A 16,195-nucleotide genomic window follows, 5' to 3' on the forward strand; every position below is an offset into this window, starting at 1 on the left:
CTAAGTTTTATCCGATAGGGAACATGATTTGTGTTAATTTTACATATATAAAATAAATGGGTAAATGATTACCCGTTTATAACCGTGGTTAATACCCATAACCGTCTATTTAAATTTCGCGGGTAAACAGTTATACCCATAACCATTTATTTATTTAAACGGTTATCCATAACCATAACTGTTTAATTTAAATAGGTGGGTAACCGCAGTTATCCATGACCAATGGATATTTGCCCATCCCTACCCACTGTTAGTCATGTTCAAAAAGAAGAAATATTATAATTTACGCACACACAGTGAGTGACTAATGAGGCGTATCTCTCTCGTGTGTCGCCTGCAAATTGAATATTCCCTCGCAATATCCACTCCTTCCTCCTCCATTTCCTCCCTCATTTTACTCTCACTGTAGCACGAACACCATTCCCACAACCCACTCGCGCACGCGCACGCGTCCGCGTGGAGCATCTGATCCGTTCGTTAACTAGTCTCCGCAGTAGGATCCACCTCACACGACGCCATTCGCGCATCTATATATAGTCGCGTGCAGACGCCCATTTTATATATATACAAGAGATAAAACCTTGGTCTGAGACAGGGACAAGCAAACCAATTGTTCCTCACTCCAATCTATCTATATCTGTCCGTCCCTGTTCTTCCCGCTTCCGGATTCGTATTTGGATTTTCATTTCCTGGAAAAGATTGGGAATTTGAAACGCGTGAATCGATTTCTGAATTGGGGTTCTTTCGGATTTTGATTTGGTGCCGAAATGAGGCTGAACGGCGAGCTTCCTCCGTGCTACGACGGAAGAGCGGAGGGGGAGGAGAATGGAGAAAATGAGAGAGAATTGAATTCAATCGGCAGCGTTGGGATTTCTCTGCCTCCAAAACTCGTCGTCGGGTACGCCTTGACCTCCAAGAAGAAGAAGAGCTTCTTGCAGCCCAAACTCGTTGTCTTGGCTAGGTATGTTGTATAAGAACCCACAAATCTTTTTACCAATTGCACACACTACACATTCTTATCATGTGTTTGCATATATATATAACTATATATTTGTATGTATGTGAAATTTTGAAGCTTTGTGAGGTTTTGTTGTGTAGTTTCCTTATGTGTGGGTATCTCTTGTTTTCTAGTTTCAGTTTGTATGTCTTTGATTTTATGAGCATAAAAGAAGAAACAAAGGAAAAAGAGAGTGGCTTTTTTTGGGTTGCAGTGGGTGTGTGATTGGAGGGGGATATGGATGTTTTTGTCTATATTGTTTTAAGCTTTGGCAATATTGATCAAAGGGAAAAGTGTGTTTTGCTTGGCTTTTCCATCCAAGCTTCTTCTCCAGTGGGTTTTGGAATCTTGGTGTTTGGTGTTTCTGACTGAGACAAATGGGGGGAATATTCCATCACATATACCATTTTGGGGGTTAAGAGGAACCCAAAGTCAATTCTTGGTGCTTGCTTCTGTTTTCCAAAAACTTCTAAAAACAATAATGATTTTCCCACTTCTGTCTTACTTAGAGTACTTATTTACAATCTTGTCCTTCATCCCTATGTAATTGCACATATGAATTTGGGACTAAGTGGGGTGGACAATTTGCCCCTTCTTTTAGGTGCCTTTACATTTGTGGTTGAATGATTTGAAACTTACCTGTTTGTGTAGAGATGAGCTGCACATAAACAGGTTTGCTACTGCAGATTGTTACTTGTGCTTGAGAGTCAGACTCTTGACGAGTAGCAGCCATAAGCTTGAATTGATATTTGTACATTTTCAAACCTTGTAGAAAGTATAGGACTGCAAAGATATTACCTACGTCCTTCAGTTACGTGATAAATTTATCTTAAAGTGTTTGAGTTTTAACTCATAATTTTGGCATCATAATTGAAAGGATTTTCTAGCTACCTCCTGCCCTTTCACATCTTTGGAATGGTTCTTTGGTGTGTTGGTTTTTTTATTTTTTATTTTGTCATTATTATAATTTTTACGCCGCTGAACCCAAGTTTTGAAACTGGTGCAAACTGATTGGACACTCGATTTAGTAAAACATTTCTGGGGTGCAGGAATAAGGGGATCTTCTTCATTGCAATTGATGTAAACAAGCCACTTTCAGATCAAGGACCCTTTGATGTTGTTTTGCATAAGGTGAGTGCTCATATGTTCTTTTAGACCCTTTGGTTCTCACTTGTGACAGTTTTTCCAAATTTAAAAGCATTTTTTCTAGTTAAAGGCTGCCTCTGGTTGTATGATTTGGATTCGTTGATCATGCCATTCAATATCCCCCTCCCCTTTTGTTTTACTAATTAATTTGTTCGTTGTATTTTGATAAGTATATACCATATTTAATATATCTGACAAAACTTAGTTCCTTCCAGTTGTCGGGAAAAGAGTGGTCCGAGGTTATTGAGGTTTGTCCATACAAACTCCAAAATGCTTTCTTGTCTTCCTTCTCCTTTGTCTTGTATTGGAAATGAACTTGTGGTGCTGCACTTTTTTTGCTGTATGTACTTGTGAATGATATAAAAGGTTGCTTTGTATTAGTGCTGGAATATTGTTTGTGAGATGGTTTAAAAGATGTTATGAATGCAGTGAGTTGGAGACTAGGAACTCCATTGTTGTTTAAAATGCAGGTTCTGGTTAAAATTTGTAGATCCTCAGGCCAAGTACAACATACCAGTTTTCTTTTGGTCTATCCTTTATTCATGAAAAGTCAATCTCATCTTCCCCATTAAACCACCTGAGCAAAGTCCTGGGAGTTTATCTGTCTGTTGTTGGTGTTTACTTTCCCAGCCTTTCCTTTGTAGGATTACAGACAAAAACATCCAGAAGTAACTGTTCTTGATCCCCCAAATTCAGTAGAACATCTATACAACCGGCAGTCCATGCTTCAGGAAGTGGCTGATCTAAACTTGTCTGACTGCTATGGTATTTTTTTTCTCATTTACTCCTTATGAAAACTGTGGATTGTATACAGGAAAAGTTGTGTTTAGATTTTCTGACCAGTTTTCATTTTGGTTCCTATAGGCAAGGTTGGTGTTCCAAAGCAGTTGATTGTCACTAAAGATCCATCATCTATTCCAAATGAAGTTGATAAAGCTGGGCTAAAATTGCCTCTGGGTAGAGTTAATTTATCCTTCTTCTCGTGTGTTTTGGGTATGTTTTCAGGGGCATTGGTTTTTTCTTTTAGTGTTAGGACACAGTTTCCTCCTCTGAATGAAACCGATTATGGCATCTACATACCAACGTGATGGTCACACAAGGATTTATTGATATAGCCTGGAGATCCTCTGGATTTCCATGGCTAACGTTTTCATGGTATGTATAGTCATAATGATTGGCAGGAGGCAGGCTTCTTTGAACAATTTGGTAGGGGAGCTTTGTTGTCAGCTATTGCAGACTGATGAATCCCGACTTGGATACTTCAACTATTGACCTCTGTTTATTTTGTATTTCAGTTGTCAAACCACTGGTTGTGGATGGTAGTGCCAAGTCACATGAACTATTTCTTGCTTACGACCAATGCTCCCTCTCAGAACTCGAACCTCCCTTGGTCCTGCAGGAGTTTGTAAATCACGGTATAATGTGGTAACTGGTACTTGATTACTATTTCTTTTTCAACCACATTGTTAGTTATACTTTTTCTACCTCTTGTTTGCCGCATTGTAGGTGGTGTTCTCTTTAAAGTTTATATCGTTGGGGAAGCCATAAAGGTTGTAAGGCGTTTCTCTCTTCCCAATATCAGTAAACGTGAACTAGAAAAGCTTGCTGGTGTCTTCCGTTTCCCAAGGGTTTCATGTGCTGCGGCTTCAGCAGACGATGCAGACCTTGACCCTAGTGTTGCTGGTAAAACCCTTTAAAAATGTTTAATATATTGGTTGTTATAATAAAAAGCTTTTTCCCTGTTTTCTTCCAACTTGTATGATTTTCCTTGCTGTTTGCAAAATGCTGTTTCAATGATACGTTGCTAAAACTACCTTATTGGTCCTTGGACCCCTTACTTAAAAATGGCATCATTGTTGCAGAACTTCCTCAACGGCCTTTGTTAGAGAACCTTGCAAGGGAGCTCCGCCAACGATTGGTAACCTCTCTCTCTCTCTCTCTCTCTCTCTCTCTCTCTCGTTGTGCAATGGTAGAAGTTAAGACTCGACTTTTTCTAGGGCCTTCGGCTATTCAATGTTGATATGATTCGAGAGCATGGGACAAAGGATGTTTTTTATGTCATTGACATCAACTACTTTCCAGGCAAGTACAGTTTGTTTGCATTTACTCTATATCCTCGCAAATATCTGTATCACGTCACCTAACCTACTGTATGTTGACCGTTGCAAAGTATCCATGCTGTGTATTGAATGTTTTGAACGAATTACAGGTTACGGCAAAATGCCAGACTATGAGCACATATTTACAGATTTCCTACTAAGCCTTGTGCAGAGCCAGCATAAGAAAAGACTCGCTGCGTAACCAGTGCAAGTACCCACTGTATATGATGTTTCGCGCAGACAGATGTAGGCCTCCTTGGAATTTGAGGACATTCGCATCTTGCTTTGGCTTCTTTAATTACCGATTGGTACGAAATGCCCCTTGCTCAAGTAACACTCCCCTGTACAGAACGTTCTTGCTGTCCAAGGCCTATAAAAACTTGTGATATTTTATGTTGTTGCTGGGCTTAGAAGTATCAAATGTCTCTCCTGTACGTGTAAAATTCGATTTCATGTGGGGCATTTCTCGTAAAGGATTCGGCCTGGCGACACCGCCCCATCTACCGGAACTGTCTGTGTTATAAAGCAAATTCAATAACAGACGAATAAGAGAAGCTGCGTTGTCATCTCCTTCTACTCTTCGTCCGAAAATTTACTTTCCGATTCGAGTCAATTAATTAGATGTTTTCTCATCCCATTGCCCCTCTTCCCACTCCCACTTCTCTGTCACTAGGTTTCTTACATGAATTTGGTATATAATACTTGTACTTTACTGATTGATTTTTGAAGTGGAAAAGATTTGGAAATTTGATTAACATGATCAGAATTCAATCGAGATTGTTTGTACCATACTTAATCAATCTCGAAACTACTGAGCACCGGTCAACGTTATACCGTCAAGGACCCAAAAGAGTTTCCCTCCAACCAAGAGGCCAGGAGGCCAATTACAGCGTGACACGTGTCGACATCAGAAGCCAATCATAGCGAGACAGGTGTCAACATCAGAAGCCAATTACGACACGATACGTGTCAATGTCAGAATGAAACTAGAAACTTTCTTCTATAAATAGAGATCATTCTCTCACAATATTTCCTAATGTCATTTGTACTAAATCATTCACTTGTACTCACTAAAGGAGATCTTGAACCTATGTACTTGTGTAAACCCTTCACAATTAATGAGAACTCATCTACTTCGTGGACGTAGCCAATCTGGGTGAACCACGTACATCTTGGGCTTGCTTCCCTGTCTCCATCCATTTACATACTTATCCACACTAGTGACCGAAGCAATCTAGTGAAGGTCACAAACTTAACACTTTCTGTTGTACCAAAGTCCTCACTAGTTTTGTGCATCAACATTTGGCGCCGTCTGTGGGAACGACACTTATTCCCACTCTCTTCAGCTTTGTCAAGCTGGTTTCCACCATTCGTACACTCTCTTTTGACCAGGCACCCCTCTCCAACATGGGGTGCGAAGGAAGCCACAACACACAGAATGACACCCATCTTGCACCTAGTGCGAAGCAACGAAAGAAGGAAGGAAAGAGGGTTGCTCTCCAAGCTAAAGTCGATAAGCTGAAAGCTCATAACAACAAGATAGCAATGAAGAATGAGGTCCTTCAGGAGCAGTATGAGAAGCTATTTGAGACGCTCCACGAAACTAGGCATACTCAAACACGCGAGCTCGTTGCCCTTGTGGACATCAACCATCATCTGGGTGCCTTCCAACACGGAGGGTCACCTTCCTTCACATGGGTATCCCTGATGAGAGCGAGCTAATCATCAAAACATTGATCAACATAAGACATCTCTCAACCCAGCTGCTTCGACCTGAAGCAGGAGAAGTGGAGGAAGACACCTCATTGCAGAAGGGTTGCAAGGATCGAAAGCCGTTTATCGTGACTGCCGAGACTTCCTAAAGCAACATCGAGAGAATCCCATCCACATATGCTCGAAGATCAATGACCCAAGGGTTTCTGAAAGACTCGGTCCCTTCCCACAACCCAGGCCAGCTGCCAATCTAAGGAAGGAACGACAGGTCCCAGAGGAACATGAAGGTACAGAGGACTCTGAGGTATTCCCACAGACTCGCCCTAGAAGTCAGTACGGCGAGTCCAAGGAAAAATCACACGCCTTTGCTCAAACTTTCCTACTTCCAAGAGGCGATGGAGACTTACGAAAGAAAATCCCAGTGGTACATGACTTCACTCAGGACCCTATTGTCCTATAGCTCCTTGAGGAAGTAAACAAGTTGAAGGCCTAACGTCAGGCTGAGATACCTGACTGGAACCAACCCAGGTCTGGCCCTCTCACAAGGAGGATCCTCGACACCCCCTTCAAGCAAAGACAAAACAAAAGCTTGGTTTACAACTCTATACTGGAAGGGAAGACCTAATTGAACACATTAACCTCTTTTAGTCCACTATGGCATATCGGATGCACACCGACGAAGAGCGATGTCTTCTCTTCCCATCCACCTTCTCTGGCGGAGCTCTAAATTGGTATTGTCGTCTTCCACCTGAGACAGTAGACTCATTTGAGGAACTGAGGAAACTGTTTGTCTCTCAACACATCTTCCAGACCGATCGCTTACATTCAGCAGATGACTTGTACACTATTCGCCAAAAGCCGAACAAGTCACTACGAGAGTATGCCGGTCGTTTCAGCCATGAGTATTCTCGCTGCGCTGAGGCATATGACAAGACCGCCCTCAAGGCCTTCACGGCAGGCTTACGTGATTGTTTTTTCAAGTACATGATAAATGCCAACACTTGGAAGACTTACTATGAGCCGATGGCACAGGCTTACAACCATGCCTCCGCTGAGGCAAGGACATATCAAGGGAAACCCCCCACAACCACCCTTTATCAGCAAGTAGGGAGTGGAAGCCAGATCCAACCAAATGAGAAGACATCGACCTTCCAAACGGCAGCGGCGCCTCCCCATGCCTTACTTAATACTTTGCCAACTCAACAGACATATCAATCTCAGGGCAAAAGGAAAGATTTACATCCTCACCAGTCTCATTTTAGTAAAAGGAGTAAGGGACACTACCGCGATAACCAAGGGTATCGCCATGATAATCCCTGACCCCAAGCAGTCAACAAAGTGGGTCAAGCATGTGTCAAGACAGCCCCTACCCCGAGGTATGAGGCATACACACCTTTGAACGCCACATGCGTGGCCATTTACCCTAGCATAGCACACCTGATACTGAAGCCAAAGCCGAGGCACTCGGATTACAAGCCCACAAAGAACACGGGCACGTTTTGCTGCTACCACGAGCATAACGGCCATGATGGCGAGAAATGTATCACCCTTCGTGATCATATTAAAGCTTTGGCACGTGAAGGAAAAATTGATCAATTCCTCCTTCACCATCCAAGGGGTAACCGTAACCAATGCCAGGTGAATGTGATATATTCCATAAGTGGGGGCACACCCATATCTAAATCTTCCAACAGGGCCATGAAAAATGGTGAACGAGCTTTAAGGTCTGGCCACCAAGTGTTTCACGTGGAAGACATCAAGAGAGGTAAGTATCAAAAGCCTAACTGGGATCCAATATGTTTCTACCCTGAGGAAGAAAGAGGTATCATCTACCTTCACAACGACCCACTTATTGTAGAAGCTCACATAGCCAACTTTGAAGTACGACGAATCCTGGTAAACATGGGGGCTTCGGTCAATATCATGTTTGATGAAGCTTTCAGGGCACTTAATGTAGTTGAACACTTGCTCGATCGCTCGATTTCCCCTCTAATAAGCTTCTTCGGTGATATCGTGCAACCTTTGGAGAGCATACACTTACCTTTCACCATTGGTACAGGTCCTTACACAGCTACCAACTTCCTGGTGGTTGATTGCCCAACGGCATACAATGTCATCTTCGAACTCACAGGCATCAATGATCTCAAGGCCATGGTATCCACACATATGTTGTTGATGAAATTTCCAACCCCCTATGGCAATGGTTACATCAGAGGAGATCAACTTAGTGCACGATCATGTTACAACACTTTGGTCAAACAACAGCACCTGTCTGTGCCCAAGGAAACCTTTTCTATACATGACCAAGTCATAAAGACCAGCCCAGACGAAGCCAACTTGGATCTTCACAGTGGCAACAGTCAACCCGACGATCTTCGAGATGACTCTTTCACCCAGCAAGCATAACCTGCTGAAGAGTTGGAGAAGGTCTCTATCTCAAAAGATTATCCAGATTGCATGGTGAAAATTGGCATCACCTTATCACCACCCATTCGGTTGGCATTGATCTCTTTTTTGCAAGAGAACACTATGGTCTTCGCCTGGTCATACGAGGACATGCCAGGTATCATCTGTCATAGTTTAAGTATTGACCCCAAGACCAAGCCAGTGAGACAAAAGCGAAGATCTTATGACGTTGAACGATACGAGGCAATGAAGGTAGAAGTTGAAAAACTCAAAGGCATAGGCTTCATCCGCGAAATCAATTATCTAAAGTGGGTGGCAAATGCTGTCCTTCTTAAGAAGAATCCGACCAAGGAAAGTCTCTTGCTCCAAAAGGTCTTGTGGAGAATGTGTGTCGATTACACCAACCTAAACAAAGGATGCCCGAATGATAGCTTTCCTCTTCCTCTCATAGACAGACTTATAGACTCTACGGCAGGGTGTGAACTTTTGAGCTTCATGGATGCTTACTTAGGATACAACCAAATCCTCATGAACCCTCCAGACCAAGAACACACAGCATTCACTACTGACAGGGGACTATATTGCTATAAAGTCATGCCCTTCGGCCTCAAGAATGCAGGAGCAACTTATCAGAGACTGGTCAATTCAATGTTCACCGAACAGATTGGGAAGAGCATGGAAGTTTACGTTGATGATATGCTAGTCAAGAGCAAACATGCTGACCAACACATCACCAACCTATCTGAAACTTTCACCATTCTGAAGAGGTATCGAATGAGGTTGAACCCCAACAAATGTGCATTCGGTGTAGGCTCTGGCAAATTCTTAGGCTTCATGATAAGCCAGCGAGGCATTGAGGCTAACCCCGAGAAGATCAAAGCAATCCTCGACATGAAGGAACCGGTAACTTCAAAAGACATCAAAAACCTTACTGGCAAGGTGGCAGCCTTAACTAGGTTTATCTCTAAGGCCACAGACAGATTTGCTCATTTCTTCAAAGCACTTAAGGGAAGTAAGAAGTACATTACATGGACTGATGAATGTGCTGAGGCATTCAAGAACCTCAAAGACTACATGAGTAAAGCCCATCTGCTCTCCAAACCTGAGGTTGGTGACACTCTCATTATCTATCTGTCGGTATCGGCTTCAGCAGTAAGCTCCGTTCTCATTCGAAATGATGATAATGTCGAACGGCCTGTCTACTACGCTAGCAAGGCCTTACAAGATGCGGAGACATGATACTCCAACATTGAGAAATTGGCTCTAGAATTGGTCATATCTGCTCGAAAACTTCGCCCTTATTTCCAAGCATACTCCATCATCGTGCTTACCAATCATCCTCTTCAATAGATACTCCAAAGTCCTGACACTTCCGGGCGAATGATCAAATGGGCGATAGCATTGGGTGAGTTTAACATCACATACCAACCAAAGCCAACTGAGAAGGGCCAAGCAGTGGCAGACTTCATCGCCGACTTCACATATCCCGTTGACATTGTTTCTACGCCTAAAGAAGTGGTTTCATTACCCTCGGAATCTCAGAAAATATAACTAACAGCCCCAGCATGGAGTCTATATGTTGATGGCTCGTCTAACCACAAGGTTGTGAAGCAGGACTAGTCCTTACGACCCCTGACAAAGTGGCGATGGAGTATGCTCTTCGTTTCAAATTCAAGGTGTCAAACAATGAGGCCGAATATGAAGCCCTCCTAGCAGGCTTACGTTTGGCCAAACACCTTGGGGTTAAACGAATTGATATCTTCAGTGACTCCCAATTGGTGGTTAACCAGGTCACCAACAACTTTGACGCTAAGGATAGCTCAATAGCAGCATATCTGGCACAAACACAATTGTTGCTCAAGCACTTCCACTACTGAATCACCCAAATTCCTCGAGCAGCAAACAGTCATGCAGATGCTTTGGCTAGCCTCGCCTTAGCGGTGGAAGACAAGATTGGGAGAAAAATTCAGGTCGAATTGTTGGCAGCACCAAGCACCATGGCTGCGGAAGTGTGCAACTTACAACAGGGGGATAGTTGGATTACCCCGATTTATAGATTCCTTGCTCATGGCACCCTTCCAAATAACAAAGTCCAAGCTAAGCAGATTCGATACAAGGCTACCCGTTACTTGATCATTAATGACCAACTCTACAAACGGGGTTTTAAGCTACCATACCTAAAATGCCTTACGCCCGCAGAGGCGGAAACTGTTCTTCGAGAAATACATGAAGGAGTATGCGGAGATCATGCTGGATCTCGATCCCTAGCACACAAGGCTTTTCGCCAAGGATATTACTAGTCAACGCTCCACCAAGATGCCATCAAAATATCCCGCTCATGTGATAAGTGTCAACACTACGCAACTATTCCTCACTCCCCTCTCGAGCCGCTCACTCCTATGATCAGCCCTTCGCCCTTCGCCCAATGGGGACTTGATTTGATCGGCCCAATGCATGCAGGGAAGGGCAAGGTCCGCTATGCAATCGTTGCAGTTGACTACTTCACAAAGTGGGCCGAAGTAGAACCCTTGGCAACCATTACTGAGGCAAAAATAAAAGACTTCATATAGAAGAACATCCTTTGCAGATTCGGCATTCCCAATGCGATAGTCACTGATAATGGGCGACAATTCACAATAATAAGTTCAGGATGTTCTGCTCTAAGTTCAACATCAACTTATGTTTTGCCTCCCCAGCTCATCCCCAGTCTAATGGACAAGTTGAAGCCATCAACAAAATAATCAAGCGAACTTTGAAAACCAACTTGGATAAGGCTAAAGGTTGTTGGCCAGAATTTGTACCCCAAGTTCTTTGGTCATACCACACTTCATATCGGACATCAACAGGAGAAACCCCATTCTCACTTGCCTTTGGTACAGAGGCAGTTGTCCCAGTTGAGCTTGAGCAAGCAACGTTCCGAGTTCAGAACTATGTGCAAAGTGAAAATGACAAACAACTTACCCTCAACTTAGATCCAGTCGAGGAACACAGAAACCAGGCTCACTTGAGGAATGTCGCCTACAAGCAGCGCATCTCCAACTACTATGACTTCAGGGTCAAACCTCGTTCTTTCAAAGTGGGGGACTGGGTATTGAAGAAAAGATTACTCTGCGACAGAGTCCCGAGTGAAGGAACACTTAGTCCAAACTGGGATGGATCGTTTGAAGTTGTTGGCATTAGTCGCCCTGGCTCCTACAAGCTTAGAAGCTCTGATAGCAAGACCCTTAGCCATCGATAGAACGCTGATCACTTGAAGTACGATTACAAGTAAACTCACATTGTACAAGTGTTAAGCTTCAGCCGTTCGGCATCATATGTAACGAAGACTATTTGGCATGAATTCAATAAAAAGGTGATTTAGACAACTCAATCATAATCCTCTTACATTCCTAGCAATGAAACACTCGGGTTCAAAGCTTCAACATGAATGCTTCTAACAGGAAATCAAGTCTAAGTATATGTTAACAAGACTATACAAATAAACAAACAGTACTAGACATAACTAGTACATCCAAGATATGGCTTATATCTAAACAAAGGATTTTCTCAAACATAGCCAGGCATTCATCAATGATAGTGCAAATACTTGGTAATTAACAACAAACTAGTACATCCAGAGTACATGGCACATGCCACACAAACAACAAACTAGTACATTGATCGGATCATATTTATATATATTTTTACTTCGAATTCACTCGTCTTTTCTTAGTTAGTTCCTTATATTTTGAGCTATTTACGTTATTTTTGTGTTTATAGGATTTGTTTATGCAAAGAAAATAAAAATGGCACAAATAAGTTTTAAATAATAAATTCATCGAAAATTGCTTTAGTCGTTCTCATTTTGTCATGGGTTATTGGTAGAATTATGTCACGGATTATAGGTCATGGAAGTTAGGCTAAATTTATTAGGTATGCATTAGAAATTATATGGCATTAGAAATTATATGATATATCTAAAATTGAAGTGTTTTGCAGTTGGTGAGTAAAGAAAAGAAACATAAAGAAGCTGCCTTTGCAGCTGGAACAAATGGAAAAAAAAGGGATCCAAGAGACAGCAAAACGTGAAAGAATAAAATAAGGGAAGCTGCCTTTGGGCAGTGGAAAAATAAGAAGAAAAAGGAGAATCCAAGGGGAGCACGGGAAACAAACGCTGCTTTGCAGCAGAAATAAAGGTCTCCGAGGAATAAAAGGGCAATGAGCTGCTGAGCAGCTGGGGGGCTTTGGCGGTGCACCGAAACAGAAAAGAAGAAAATACAAGAAGAAGTTGCTCTTGGCAGCTCGATGAGGCCTTGGGCAGGAATAAACAAAGCTGCTGTGCAGCGTGTCAAGGAGGAGAAAGGAGCTGCCTTTGCAGCAGTGAGCTGGAAGACAGAGGGGCAGAAAAAAATATAGAAAAGAAAAGGAGGAGTGGAAATCAGTGTGAAAGCTGCTTTGCAGCTGGTCAGAGGGAACGTGCGGAAAAACAGAAATAAGGGAGAGGGGACGTGAGGACAGCTAGAGTCCAGGGAACGTGCAGAAAAGAAGAAGAAGACGTGGAGACACGAGGGTGAAAGTAGAAGAGGATAGAGGGCAGCGGAGGGGGGAGCTGCCTTTGGGCAGCTCGCGGGGAGCGTGAGAACGGGGAGAGAACCGAGAGCTTGAGGAGAGAGCTGCCCCGTGGCAGCTGTAGAAAAAACAGCGCGGAGAGAGAGGGACGGAAAGAAGCAGCCAAGCTGCCTTTGGGCAGCTTGAAAGGAAATAAGCAGCACTTGCTGCTGTGCAGAGACGGTGGGCAGGAAAGGAGAGTCCACGTGAGGATAGCAAGACAAAGGAGGACGTGGGGAGAGATAGAACTGAGCTGCCCATGCAGCTTTGAATGAGAGTCCACGTGGGGAGAGCTCGCAGGACAGCCTAGAGAAAACCGGAGGGAAAGCTGCCATGTGTGCAGCTGAGATAAGGCGCAGGAAGAACAGACAGAACGCAGCACTCTCCTTTCTTTCGGTTTAATCTTTCCAAACTCCTATTTTATTTTTGTTTTAATAATGTGTAATTAATTTTATTTTGGCTAGAGGTTAATTCGAAGCCATGATTATATTTGTAATATGAATTGATTACCTTCAGTTGTGATTTCTGAGTGTGATTTAATTTGCTTAACTGCTTGATTGATAACTTATTTTTGTATGTCGATTAAGGATGCATACTTAATTTACATGCATGAATTTGATGCTAGAATATAAGTGAATTTCACCTAATCGTTATGAACTTATATTCACAAGTAGTGAAGGTTGCTAGTCACAATCACGTTAAGTGAATTCTTGGCAAGAGTATCATGCTTTTCATAGTTACGAATGCCTCGTCAATGCTTATAGTTTTCACAAAGTTTAATGATCTTTGATTGTATCTCTATTGTGCTTTTCACGTAGGGGACTTTTGAAGAATGTTTTGAATTGTTGTATGCGTTTTCCCGTCCAATTCAATAACTTAAGGAAAACTTGAAGATTAAAAAAGTGCTATTCACGGTTAATCTGAAGTGTTGAGATTTACAATTTATTGAAAGAACAACTGAAAAATCAATTTAGGTTGCATATGTGTCATGTGTGGAGAAGAACCCTCTAGCTAGTCCGTCATTTATCATTTCACCTTAATTTCATGTTTTTGTCAATTCTGTAATTTATTTAAGTTTAATTTATTTCTCGTCAAAACCAAAACCCCCCATTATTAAATTATATTATTTAATTAGTTTTCATTGTTGTTAGTCTTTGAATTCAATTTCTGTCCATTTCAGTTCCTAGTGTCTAATTTGATTGTTTTCATTATTTTGAGTCATTCTAAGTGTGTTTCGAGTTATTAGAGTTTTTAGCCTAGTTTTGTGTCCTTGAGTCTTGTTTAATATTTTTAAATTAATTTGGAATAGATTAGCAATCCCTCCTAATCCCCGGCCTAGAACGATACCCTACTTACATCTATACTACAATTGTCAAAAAGAGGGTTTAATTTGTGTGTCAAGTAATTTTTCGCATCATACATCCAGAGTACATGGCACAAGCCACACAAACAACAAACTAGTACATCCAGAGTACATGGCACATGCCACACAAACAACAAACTAGTACATCCAGAGTACATGGCACATGCCATACAAACAACAAACTCGTACATCCAGAGTACATGCAGAAAAAGAGGGCACTACGAGTCATCCTCATCTGAGGCTGAACCCTTGACAATATCACTCTGCGTTTCAACCCCATCGTCATCACCACCTTCATCAGTATCTCTAGGATCATCCTCACTATCCTGAGACTGCTCACTGATACTAGCCTCATTATCAGAGTCATCATCACTACTAGGATCAACTGTGAGGACGAAGGCTTCACCCTTTTGTCGGTACTCATCCATCTTATCACGGTACTTTCGAATAATGCTTCCATTGTCGTAACGCTCAAGGACGGCCATCCATTTCCTTTTCTCAAAATTAGCCGCTTGGATGTAGTGAGGTCTAAAAGCATCATGAAAGGCCTGGGAACCTAAGAACTCCTGCACAGCAGCATCCCTCTCAGTTAGGATACTCCTCTTCAGCCCAGAAACCTCAACCAAGGCACTATCCAACTCCTTTTTAACCTTGGAAACCTCAAGGATGGTTGTTTCCAACTGTTCCTTAGTCGCTTCCAATTGTTTCTTGAGCTTCACGTTCTCACCATTCTTCCTCTTCAAACTCTCAAAGTTTTCATCCTTAAGGCGGATGGCATCAGCCAAAGCTTTGCTCATTTTTCTGGCATCATTCACAAACTGCTTATTCTCTTTAAACTTTACCTTGTACCGCTCGACTTCTCGTAATCTGTCATTGTACTCGGTCATGACCTACATGACAAGATAATCGTCACTACCAGGAAAAAGAAGGGATAAAGCAAAGAAATGACAAAGTAACACTTACATAAGAAGATAGCCTCATCATCCAGTCACGATCTGATTCGTTCTCATCTAGCGGCTCGCCAAGCTCATCAACAGTGGATCGACGTCCTGCCAGGCAATTATTGACATACCTAAAACTACGTGGCTGCATGGCAACCTTCAAGTCCTTCCAATGAATGCTGCCAACCTCTTCCTTATACTTTCTCTTACGGCTACAGCTAGGGCCACCGTATTGGTCAGTAGACTCCATGGTTGGAGGAAATATGGGATTGATGGTAGAAAGATGAGGCAACAGTCGTCTCTTATCCCCTGCAACTATGGCAGCGGCACACCCGATGGCCTCAGTTTTAGCCTTCTTTGAGGTAGCAATCTTGAGGACCTCCTTTTGCGACCTAGGTTTAGGAGTTGGCCTCACTCGGTGCTTACGAGCTCCCTTGTGAAACAAAATGTCGTCTACAGGAACTAACATGGGTGCTTTCCCTTTCTTGGCGTTAGTCTCCCCTTTCTTGCCCACTTTCTCCACTGAACAAGAAAAATCAAAGTAAGGAATGCAACTTTGTAAAAGAAAAAGGGGGCGAAATGAAAGACACAACTTACTTTCTCGTCTCTGGCACTCCGACACTAGGGGTTGGAAACCGTACTTTCGAAATAAGGGTCGTAGCTTGCCCAAATGTCTATCATCTTTGGACACCCTTAACACCTTCTCTACGTCAGCTAGCTCCCGTCTAGATAGCTTGATGGTCACTTGCGTCACTACATGAAGAAAAAATGTTAGAGGCAAGAGAAAATCACAACAAATAGAAAATAATGCAAACAATGGATACATTACAACCTACAGTCTAGAAGTGAGTAGGAACACGTCGCTCAGGTGTGACATCTTTAGCATACTCCCAATCATTTAAAGAAAGCACCAACGGTTTTTCCAAGTGCAGTACGCCTTTTT

The 16,195-nt window shown here is 42.5% G+C and overlaps 2 protein-coding genes across 4 annotated transcripts; one reads left to right on the forward strand and one right to left on the reverse strand.

Annotated features, from left to right (window-relative positions):
* Positions 1–392: 392 nt before the first annotated feature.
* Positions 393–4,997, forward strand: LOC126587348 (inositol-tetrakisphosphate 1-kinase 3-like). 3 transcript variants are annotated; one of them, XM_050252382.1, is made up of 10 exons: positions 403–961; positions 2,047–2,128; positions 2,359–2,391; positions 2,788–2,908; positions 3,008–3,136; positions 3,439–3,558; positions 3,650–3,826; positions 4,006–4,061; positions 4,141–4,225; positions 4,353–4,997. In XM_050252382.1, the coding sequence occupies exons 1-10, from the start codon at positions 768–770 to the stop codon at positions 4,442–4,444; spliced, it is 1,089 nt and encodes a 362-aa protein (XP_050108339.1). In that variant the 5' UTR covers positions 403–767; the 3' UTR covers positions 4,445–4,997. The 3 variants fall into 3 exon arrangements, with proteins under 3 accessions (XP_050108340.1, XP_050108339.1, XP_050108341.1); XM_050252384.1 differs by having other exon boundaries at positions 418–961; positions 3,008–3,100; XM_050252383.1 differs by lacking the exon at positions 2,359–2,391 and having other exon boundaries at positions 393–961.
* Positions 4,998–14,376: 9,379 nt separating this feature from the next.
* On the reverse strand, positions 14,377–15,976 carry LOC126587347 (GRIP domain-containing protein RUD3-like). The gene is made up of 3 exons (XM_050252381.1): positions 15,850–15,976; positions 15,275–15,774; positions 14,377–15,201 (listed from the first exon to the last, which is right to left on the reverse strand). Coding segments are annotated over exons 1-3 (1,173 nt in total). The 5' UTR covers positions 15,851–15,976; the 3' UTR covers positions 14,377–14,529.
* Positions 15,977–16,195: the final 219 nt, after the last annotated feature.

The sequence above is a fragment of the Malus sylvestris genome, chromosome 10 (genome assembly GCF_916048215.2).
Source record: "Malus sylvestris chromosome 10, drMalSylv7.2, whole genome shotgun sequence".
Lineage (NCBI taxonomy): Eukaryota > Viridiplantae > Streptophyta > Magnoliopsida > Rosales > Rosaceae > Malus > Malus sylvestris.